The following is an 11,370-nucleotide window of genomic DNA, read 5'->3' as shown; positions in this document are numbered from 1 at the left end:
GATAGTCTTGGTTGATCCGTCACAGCTGCCCTCCAGGGCATCATTTCAGAAACCGCCAGCAGCTAAATTGAAAGTGGCCTATGAGAGCTTCTATGTAGGCAAAATTACTTAATGTAAAATCTGAGTAATCAGCAGAGGCCACACGGTGTAAAAAACACCCCACTGTCTTTATTTAGTTAGTCATTTTACAGTAGTCACTCAAAAGTAGCTGCCTTGAGTTTCTTTTTGTCTCTTTTCACATTGTTCTACTTTTCTTTCTCATTTTGATCAACACAATGGAAGAAACAATGAACAAATAAACAAGAGCAAAATAAATGGATAAAATGCCCCTTATCAAAGAAAGCAGGAATTTTGGCAAGAGGTGATGATGACAATGTTGACCCAGTGCGTCTCTGGTGCAATACAGTTTGGTAGAGACAAGACTGTACAATCTAGGGGTCAAATCTGAGTCAACTTGGCTAGGCTGGGAGTGAAAAAGATGACAGATTTGAGTCTGGAATAATTTCCTTATCGGACAACCGGATCAATGGATCAATTCCCATGAACCGCTACCCATTTATTTTCTCTCTGAAAGTGGTTGTCAGTTTAACTTTTGATATGCTTTCGCATGCTAGATTGTGCGCTGATGAACATACTGGATGACGAGGAGTAGTAACGACCCCACATTACTGATGGAAGTAAACATTTTTGGAAAACTGACCCATTGTCTATGAAAAGTTAAATATTGATTTGGATGAGTGTGTATGGCACAAGGCAATTTTCCACCATATATTGGACATTTGCTTTGCTGTAAGCCTCAGCCCACCACAATTACAGTTGCTACTTGGTAAGCTCAGCTCTGTAAGCAGCATAGCTTAGTGGCAAACAATGACTCATCTATGATCTAAAGTAAGACTCAACCTGAGCTAACATTGAAACACGCTGGACTACCCAGCTAAATGGTAACTAGCATGGACAGCTAATTAGTTCTACTTTTGAATCAAGTTCTTTTTTTAAGGTTCATGATTTGGCTGTGTTTTAATTTGACCTATTTTAATAGATACACTTTCAGGGTAATAAAGCACACTATAGCTCAGTGTTCCCTCCTAAATTGTCTTCTGATCAATCAGTTAGTGCAATCCTGGTACCAATGCTTTGTACGCAAGTCAATAAATTCACACAGGAACACTGGAAGCGATTTAGAATACACTGGGTAAAGATGAAATCGCTGTCCAAACTGGGCATGTGTCCTTTCAAACCAACCTTTTAGGGAAAGGGAGATACCTAATAAATTGTACAACTGAATGCATTGGGACAACTACCATTTGTCTAGTGGCTCTAGAGTTACTTGGCAGGCCTCTAGCCCTACATGTTATACCCAAAGGAAGCTGATTTGAGTTCTAATAATGGTATTGGGAATTGAAACGATGAGGATGGAATCACAAAGTCAAACAGGATAGTTGAAAGGATACAGAAACACGTGATTTAGATGAGAATTACAGATTGAGGTTTAAGACCGTCCACCAACCCACCTAGAGTTGGTTGGGTTTAGTTCCAGATAGCACACAGCAGCAAGATCCACTGTGGCACTGAAGCACACATACAGATCAACATGGCTCAGGAAGTGGACAACTGCTATTGAAGGAGGAGACAGACAAGGGAAACACTTGACCCAACCTGGCATGGTTGAGTCCAGCATTGCATGACAAAGTGATGTATAGTCCAATACTGAATGAACTGGCCCGTTGAGTCCAATAGCTACTGTCTGAACTGGTCCAATGCAGTCCCATTCAGCTGAATGACGTTTACTCATGTCAAATACTGCTCATGTTAATTCAATACAGCTCAACCAAATAAAATACAGCTTGGGCTCTGGTCTGAACAACCTCCTGTACATGCTTGTTTCAACCGATAACATCCATTATTAATAATGATAGGGTGAGCAGAAAAAGGAACAACTGACTGTTGATGTTGGCCTCTGAACTGGATTGAGAGTTGATTGGTTAAAAAAGTTGAGCCTGAATAAAATACTGCACTGGATTTGTGATTAGAGTCCAAAACCAGCATGCCCAGGGGTACCCTAATGGAGAAACGATTTGGGGAATTGCTACAACTGATTCATTCAAACCCTCATCCTACAAGACCTTTACGATAATGACACTGCGTGGCAGGTTGGATGGGCTGGGATGTTCCTGGCTTTGGAAGATAAAGCAGCATGTGGACACTTAAATGAAAACCCAATTCTGGGAAAATCTTCAAAGTCCCTCACATCTGAGGCAGAAGTCCGAACCAGGGTCAGCCTTAGTTTTAAACCCCCCTGCCACGTGGCGCAGCGAGCGCAGTGCAACGGACGGTCTCTGTTATTGACACAGTTTTCCCAAGTCATACTCAAAACGTGTCAGTCATTCACTGGGAGTTCGTGCGGTCGTGATCTAGACTGAACCGGTCTGGAAATATACAAGATAATGTTACATCAGCCAGGCATTGTGAAGCAGTGAAGAAAGGGGCCGTGGCAAATTCCAGGTCTGGTATGAAACAGTACGGTAAGCATGGTTCATTGCAGTCGGACACAGCAAGGTCCAGCTCTCTACATAATGTACGCACACAGCACAGACGGTGGGCAGCACAAACTGCAAAAGGGCCATGGCAGCAGAGAGACAGAGTGTGATGGGAAGGGCTGTCCAGGGTACAGAGTAGGACAATCAGATTGACAAGGATGGACAGACCCCATAAGAATGGCACGTTGGGCAGGAACAGAGAGGAAAATAAGGGGTTGGGGTCGGGGCTAGGAGTTATGGGCTCTAGTGGCTCTCCGACCATTGAACAGGATATGTAGGGCCTTGAATGTCCTTAACCCCCAGAAAGATTGAGGGCAGCAGAGAGCTTAGCGGTGAAGGAGACGTACACGGGTCCTGTTTCTGTCTCTTTCTCGCGCCAACTGTCACATTAACACCGTTTACATCTCTCACACATACTTAAAGACACACACACTAACATGAGCCCAGCATCCGTCTGGACATTAAACGGCTTCCGATGGGGCGCAGCCTCTGGCATTGGGTACATTCTTCGTAGTCTAACGCCACGAAAGAGGACATTGATTAGTTCGTCAGGAGTTTTTGATTATGGAGTGCAAATGATGCTAGTTCAAGACAGTGGCGCAGTGCAGTGCCTTTACACGTCAGCTGGATAATGGTTGGTGTGAGGGTAGAAGGAGAGCGGGAAGGGGCGGATTGGGTCATTTACAGTAAACTACATTTATATACACACACCCATTGTACAGATATTGAATATGTACATGCTAAAACATTTTCAATGATGTCCGTTCACAAACGAGTCGATCCAGAGAAATGTAGGTTAAAGGTCTATGGTTCTCTCATTCTCTAATCCCACTTTTCTCTTTCGTGGCTCCCACTCCATGTCCTTTTCCCTCAGTGGCTGGCTCACTGCCCACATCGCAGGGTCCCTCTCGTTCTCTTATCTCTCTGTAGTGTGGTGGGGGTTGATGTGTGTGTGTGTGTGTGTGTGGGGGGGGGGGCATCGCAGGCCCTTAGCTGTTCTTGAGCAGCACTCTATCATCAGGGCAAGGGAAGGAGAGGAGCTGACAGGCATCAGGGGTGAGCAAGGTGCAGGAGCGCAAGTCAGCGCTCTGCAGGGAGGCACAGCGGCGCAACAGGGGCAGGCACTGCTCAGTCACCTTCACACAGCCTGCGGACAGGAGAAAACAACAGGAGGTTAACTACCAACGGTCAACCAACATAACCACAATGACTGCAACACTTCAATCAGTAAACGTGGTTTGAATATTTCAACCAGGAGCCAGGTTGATATCGTTGAGAAATAAGACAAGTATCTCTGTATGTTGCTACTTTAGCATGATTAAACATCTCAGAGGGAAGAAAAGGTCAGTATCTGGAGCAGATCCCTGGTCAGTAGTCTGAACCTGCAATATTCAAATATACGAACAAACAAAAAACAGGGTACCGACCTTGGTGTATTTGGGGCTAGTGAGTCTACCGTGTAGTCTTTACCTGCCAGGTTGAGGTGGGTGAGGCCATCTTTCAGTGGAGACATGGGGGAGGTCAGTGTGTGGATGGTCTGGTCCGTGATGTTGCCACACTGACTCAGGTCCAGCTTGGTCAAGTGGGGCAGGTAGCGCACCAACAGGCGGGACGTGACATCTGTCAAGTCCAGCCCGGCCAATCGCAGCTCTGTTACGTTCTGGAACCGCCCCCCTCTGCTCTCGCCATGAGCTTTTTGACCAAGAACAAAGCAAAACATGTTACAGTACTTTTAGGATTCACAGTCTGTGTGTTTATCAATGTAATGCACTATGACAGGTATTCCCAAATTGGGGTTGGCCAAATAAAAATGTGATTCACATACAAAAAAATGAGCTGTTATCAAGGGGAAAAATATTGACACGTTTTTTTGAGAGACAAGCTTACATTTTTTACTAAACCATTTTCACTTGTCTGACCGCTTGCATGATGAGTTTCTCACACGACTGGCCTATCTGGGTGATGTTTTTCCCACCTGAATGATCTGAAGCTAAGATTACAGGGACTCTCCGCAACTACATTCAATGTGCTGATTAAGAAGTTGGAGCTCTTCTCGGTCTGCATTAACAAGGACAACGCACAGGTCTTTCCATCATTGTATGATTTGTGTGCAAATTAACTCAAGCTTACGGAAAATGTTAAATGTGATATAGCGAAGCACCTGAGTGAGCTGGGTGCGCAATTACATTCCCCAAACAGATGACACAAACTGGATTAGTTATCCCTTTCATGCCTTGTCTCCAGTCCACTTACCAATATCTGAACTAGAGAGCCTCACCGAAATTGCAACAAGCGGTTCTGTGAATTGCAGAGTATCCTGCCTTGGCAAATCGCACTGTTAAGACACTGATGCCCTTGCAACCACTTATCTATGTGAGAGTGGATTCTCGGCCCTCACTAGCATGAAAACTAAATACAGGCAGACTGTGTGGAAAATTATTTAAGACTGAGACTCTCTAATACAACCCAACATTGCAGAGTTATGTGCATCCTTTCAAGCACACCCTTCTCATTAACCTGTGGTGAGTTATTCACAATTTTTGATGAACAAATATGGTGTTATATGTAAGATGGTTAAATAAAGAACAAAATTATTGGTTATTATTATTTGTGCCCTGGTCCTATAAGAGCTCTTTGTCACTTACCACGAGCTGGTTTGTGGCAAAAACTCACACTCATTCTTATGTTTAATAAATGTATCGTGTAGGGTGTGTGGCAGGCTTACAATGATGGCAAAAAAAACAAAAAAAACATTTGAGTGCGCCGACCCTGGTGCTGGAGGGGGTACGCAACTGGAGGTTGAATGTTTGAAAGAGTACGGGACTATAAAAAGTGTGGGAACTACTGCACTATGAAAAGGGAGTGGTTCTTCACTTGCAACAATATTCACTGAAAACAAGCATGACAGTACAGTGAAATTAAACAGTACATTTTATAGACGATTGGATACACGATGTCACATCTAACCTTCCATAGTGTAGTGCGGGTTACTTCTTCTATGAGGTTTAACAGCGGTTGGCATCCAATTTGTTGCGATACCGCCACCTACTAGATTGGAGTACAACTCCCTTATACTTTTTACTCGAGAAAGAAAAATGTACTAAATAAATACCCTACCATCTAACACTATACTCACTCATTTCAAAATTAAACAAAATAAAATTAACACCCCCCTACTCCACTAATTAAATGTATTCATTCCTACCTCATGACATCACACTGAAAGGATGGGACATCACAACTTAACATATCCTGTAACTCTTCTGTTGTCAAGTCTCACACACCCAAATACCTCTCTGCAGCTGTCACAACAACCTCAATTTTCTGAGACGTCCGATCCATCCCTGCAGTACAATTAATAACCATTGATATAAATGCTAAAAAATCCAACCTTACTGAAACTTGCTTCACTTTTTGGCCTCTCCCTCTGTACTGGTATATCTCTACTACTCCCACCACTCCTCTCCCTTACTTAACCCATCTTCCTCTACTTTCTTCACTGCCTCAGCATATGACAACTTCTACTCTACTCTAACCCTAGAAACCTCAACCTGCCTCTCTCGCACGGGACATTTCTGATCCTCAGCTCCATGGGCACCCCTATAATTAACACATTCCACTACTACACATTCCTTTGTCTCATGCCCTTCTGCACATTTCTCACACCTTGGACCCTCCCTCCTACACACTGCTAGCACACGGCCACAAACTTGACACCAGTAACATCTCAATGTATTCGGCACAAACACTCGTACAGAATAACTTATACAGTGGGGCAAAAAAATATTTAGTCAGCCACCAATTGTGCAAGTTCTCCCACTTAAAAAGATAAGGCCTGTATTTTTCATCATAGGTACACTTCAACTATGACAGACAAAATGAGAGCAACAGCCCCAAAACATCACTGCTCTAGAGGAGATATGCATGGAGGAATGGACCAAAATAAAGTTGTTTAACTTGGGTCACACGTTTCGGGTAGGATTCCACAAGCTCCCCACAATAAGTTGGGTGAATTTTGGCTCATTCCTCCTGACAGAGCTGGTTTAACTGAGTCAGGTTTGTAGGCCTCTTTGCTCGCACACGCCTTTTCAGTTCTGCACACACATTTTCTATAGGATTGAGGTCAGGGCTTTGTGATGGCCACTCCAATACCTTGACTTTGTTGTCCTGAAGACATTTTGCCACCTTGGGAAGTATGCTTGGGGTCAATGTCCATTTGGAAGACCCATTTGCGACCAAGCTTTAACTTCCTGGCTGTCTTGAGATGTTGCTTCAATATATCCACATCATTTTCCTACCTCATGATGCTGACTATTTTGTGAAGTGCACGAGTCCCTCCTGCAGCAAAGCACCCCCACAACATGATGCTGCCACCCCCATACTTCATGGTTGGGATGGTGTTCTTCGGCTTGCAAGCCTCCCAGTATTTCCTCCAAACATAACGATGGCTATTATGGCTAAACAGTTCTATTTTTGTTTCATCAGACCAGAGGACATTTCTCAAAAAGTACAATCTTTGTCCCCATGTGCAGTTGCAAACCGTAGTCTGGCTTTTTTCATGGCGGTTTTGGAGCAGTGGCTTCTTCCTTGCTGAGCGGCCTTTCAGGTTATGTAGATATAAGACTTGTCTTACTGTGGATATAGATACTTTTGTAGCGGTTTCCTCCAGCATCTTCACAGGGTCCTTTGCTGTTGTTCTGGGATTGATTTGCACTTTTCGCACCAAAGTACGTTCATCTCTAGGAGAGAGAACGCGTCTCCTTCCTGAGCAGTAAGACGGCTGCATGGTCCCATGGTGTTTATAGTTGTGTACTATTGTTTGTACAGATGAACGTGGTACCTTCAGGCATTTGCAAATTGCTCCCAAGGATGAACCAGACTTGTGAAGGTCTACACTTTTTTTTCTGAGGTCTTGGCTGATTTCTTTTGATTTTCCCATGATGACGGGCAAAGAGGCACTGAGTTTGAAGGTAGGCTTTGAAATACATCCACAGGTACACCTCCAATTTACTCAAATTATGCCAATTAGCCTATCAGAAGCTTCTAACGCCATGACATCCTTTTCTGGAGTTTTCCAAGCTGTTTAAAAAAAGGCACAGTCAACTTAGTGTTACAGTGAAATAATCTGTTAACAATTGTTGGAAAAATTACTTGTGTCATGCACAAAGTAGATGTCCTAACCGCCTTGCCAAAACTATAGTTTGTCAACAATACATTTGTGGAGTGGTTGAAAAGAGTTAATGACTCAAACCTAAGTGTATGTAAACTTCTGATTTCAACTGTGTATCTACTGCTACCCCAGCTATCACTCCTTCACGGGTGCCCTTTTCATGAGAACGAAACAATTCACTTTACTTGCCCCCATTCGTTTTACTTTGAGCGCATTCTTCCTCTGCCCAACAGAAACAAACAATTATCACTAGACCACTTTACCCTCACCGAGTCCACATTACCCAACACTTTTTCCACCAACCATGAAACCACAAATGGATCAGCCAAAATTCAAGAGTCCCCTTTTTCCATAAACTACACGCCTACTGTCAGACTCTTCTTTATCCTGATCCTTGGTGCATACCCCAGTTTTCGATAACTTTACCTCACCTACCACCTCCGATATTTCACCCTCATTCACTTCCATTTCATCTAGTCTTCAGCTCCCTCTGCTTATACTTTCTACCATTCTTTGACAAACCATCTCCCTTTTTTCCACCATTTTTTTTATCAGACTCAAGCTCACCCTCCTCTTCCCTCACTCTCTTAGACCTCTTCTCACTCTCTTTTTCCCTCCATTCCTTCTCCGTTTTGCAAGTACACGCCTCCTTATGATAATACTGCCGCTCCATCCCTGACACCCATCTTGTACTTGCTTTCTCAAGGGACTCCATTTCTCCTTCCAGAATTGTGCACGTCCCCAATAACGTGCCTATAACAACGAAGCTGGGCCTCCCGACATTCCAATACAATTCACACCAGTCCGCTTCCTCGGAAATCTCCCACTACTAATGCCCTTGTCTGTATTCACCAGTAAACAAGTAGTTTGATTGGAGGAACTGGTAAAACGAAACTAATTAAACAAAATCACAACAAACTGGATTTCAAAAAAATATTTGGGAAGCCAGGGCTTTGTTAACACAGACCAATTCTCTGCATTTGCAACTGTATTTCATTTGCACCTATATAGTATTCGTCTCGTATTGCAGGTTATGGATGGCTAATCAATCATGTGAGTGGCTTGTCACTAACCTGTCCGAGTGTCAGCAGGGGGCGCTAGGAGCTCCCTCAGGTGTGAGTCCTTCATGTCTTCTACCCGGCTGAGGTCGAGCAGACGCAGGCAGGGACAAGCAGCCTGACACAGGGCCGACACAGAGGACCAGGGACAGCCCGACACATTCAGCTCCAGTAGACCTGGGAGAGAAAGAGGCCAGGAGTTAGCGTAATCCCTAAAGCAGACTAGCAATACAGCAATGAGGTGATGACAGCCAAATTACAATAGGACATGATCAGGCTATATTGATGGAAAAAAGATGTGGTAGGGAGGCAAAGGTGTTGAATGAACACAAGATACCTTGTAGACGGTTGATAAGCCACATGAGCTGCTTCTTCGAGATGTTGGTATAGCCCAGGTTAAGGGAGACTGGTTGCCTGCGGATTATACCACTCAGCATAGGAGGGGTGATGGAGCGCTGCCGGCTGAGGTCAATCTGATTCCACAATCTCTTATCACAGCACCTGAGAGAGCAAGACAGAAAATAAAAGACTGGGATGAGAACAAAAGAACGTCTGGTCTACTGTACGCCACAGAATTTGAGTCACTGCAGTCAATGAATATCCTTTCAGGGATGGTTTTCTATTGTTCTCAACATCAAAGATGCATTTCTCAGTAGTCCAAACAAGTTTGTGTTGAACTACCCCCTTCCAGCCCAACTGGATGCTGACCACATCTGAACCTTTTGTCTAGACTTACCACCGGCTCCATGTCCGACAGACCCGCATGCAGACACACAGCTCCCTCTGGCTGAGGTGCTGGAAGACGTGGAGCCAGACGTCGCGGGGCATCACGTGGGAGGAGCCGCTGTCCAGGGGCAGGCAGTGGGGCTCGGGGCAGGCGGGTGGTGGCCGCACCAAGTGCCGCTCCATCTGAACAGGCCGGGGAGGCGAGGGCACAGCAGGGGGGCTGCGTTTCATCATCTGCGAACGCGGAGCCATCCGGGACGGCTGTGACCGGGGTGAGGCGGCGAGGGCTGACATGCCCCCTGAGGAGTTGCTGCCTGGGCTCAGCAGCCCCCCCCCTCCCCCATTGGATGTGGAAGTGGCAGTAGAAGCGGAAGAGTTGCTACTGTTCCTCGATGTTGGTTGGGACCCTGTTTGCTTGTTGCTACGGATCTTGCTGCCCTTGTTTCCCTTGCCAGTTCCGTGTCGGTGGTTGGCCACCGAGCCTCCGCTGCTGTTGTTGGCGTTCTCCTTCTCCTGAGTCTCCCGGTCCCTCACCCCCGCCCGTGTCCGTCCATTGCGCGTCTCAGAGCCGTTGCTGCGCTTACCGGAGAATCCTTCGGAACCTGGCGAGGGGCCGTGGCCGGAGGAAGGTGGAGGCTGGGTGGAGGAGAGAGGGGAGGGTGGAGGCAATGGGGTAGACTTCCGACTCCTCTCCCCACTCTCCTCGTCATTCCCGTCCGTCGTGAGCCCCTTGCGGCCCCGTGGAGGTCCCTCTCCTCTACGCCGAGGCTTGTCTCCCACAACCTGCTCCTCCACCGCCTCCTCCTCCTCCTTAATACTTCCCTCTCCCTCAGAGTCCTCACTGGCACTGAAGCCCAGCTCCGCCAGCCTCCTGTCCCTCTCCCTGTCCCGTTCCCGGTTGCGCTCCCTTGCACTGTTGCTATAAGTGACGAGTACGGGGGAGGACGGTTCAGAGCCGCGCCGGCCATCTGAACCGGAAGGCGAGTCAGAATCGGACTCCGAGTCAGACTCAGAACTAGACGAGCTCGATGAGCTGGACTCGCGGACGCGCTCAAGGAGCTGGCACATGCGCTTGAAGCGCTCCAATTTCTCACGGTGGTGCGAGCGCTGGTCCTGGCTGGCCGTAGAGGTGGGGGACTGCGTGGAGTTGGAACCCCCTCCGGAACCCTGGCCGCCGCCGGTGGAGGAGTTGGGCCCATTGGACTCTGCAGTCTCTGACACGTTAGGCTTCTGTTTCTGTCATGGGAGGGATAACGTTAGTGAAGAGAGTGACAGAGGAGCATGAACCCTAACCTTTACCATTGAGAAATATAACTTGAACTCGACTAAGAGCTGGATTCAGTCCATATCCCAGAAGATTCGCGTTATACCTCAATTGAAATTCAAGGGCAATGTTGGCGCATTCGCAAAGACTGCATTCAACGGTAAACACTGCAGATGTCGGCTCAATCGGGAATTACCTTTAAAAAAAAATGTACGGGAAACTTCAGCGATACAGATTGAATCCAGTTCGTAGTTACCATATGCTTTATGACAGAGCTTAACATTTTGTTCACATGAAATTACCTTTTTCAAGCGTTTTTCATGCGCCCCTTTCATCTGAGGTAAAAGGTCAGACAGAGAAGAGTTGGCAAGCTGCATTCATACAATTGGTCACAACTTGTAGGCCTCTTAGCAACTATACACTGAGCATACAAAACATTAAGGACACCTGCACTTTCCATGACAGACTGACCAGATGAAAGCCATGATCCCTTTTTGATGTCACTTGTTAAATCCAATTAAAAAAAGCAGTGTAGATGAATGGGAGGAGACAGGTTAAAGAGGATTTTTAAGCCTTTAGACAATTGAGACATGGATTGTGTATGTGTGCCAGTCA

At 46.0% G+C, this 11,370-nt stretch overlaps 1 protein-coding gene across 2 annotated transcripts in view; it reads right to left on the bottom strand.

Annotated features, from left to right (window-relative positions):
- Positions 1 to 148: 148 nt before the first annotated feature.
- LOC118384468 (F-box/LRR-repeat protein 19-like) overlaps positions 149 to 11,370 on the bottom strand; it is a 37,500-nt gene continuing 26,278 nt past the window's right edge. For both annotated transcript variants that reach the window (XM_035771029.2, XM_035771028.2), the window contains exons 6-11: positions 11,058 to 11,090; positions 9,502 to 10,727; positions 9,103 to 9,266; positions 8,781 to 8,942; positions 4,008 to 4,229; positions 149 to 3,684 (exon numbers count right to left, since the gene is read on the bottom strand). In XM_035771029.2, the coding sequence (XP_035626922.1) occupies positions 3,527 to 3,684; positions 4,008 to 4,229; positions 8,781 to 8,942; positions 9,103 to 9,266; positions 9,502 to 10,727; positions 11,058 to 11,090 (1,965 nt within the window). In that variant the 3' untranslated portion in view covers positions 149 to 3,526. The remainder of the gene's footprint in view (positions 3,685 to 4,007; positions 4,230 to 8,780; positions 8,943 to 9,102; positions 9,267 to 9,501; positions 10,728 to 11,057; positions 11,091 to 11,370) is intronic.

This window comes from Oncorhynchus keta, chromosome 5, assembly GCF_023373465.1.
Source record: "Oncorhynchus keta strain PuntledgeMale-10-30-2019 chromosome 5, Oket_V2, whole genome shotgun sequence".
Taxonomy (NCBI): Eukaryota; Metazoa; Chordata; class Actinopteri; order Salmoniformes; family Salmonidae; genus Oncorhynchus; species Oncorhynchus keta.
Note: the sequence above shows the minus strand (reverse complement) of the source record. Positions and strands in the feature narration are given on the sequence as shown.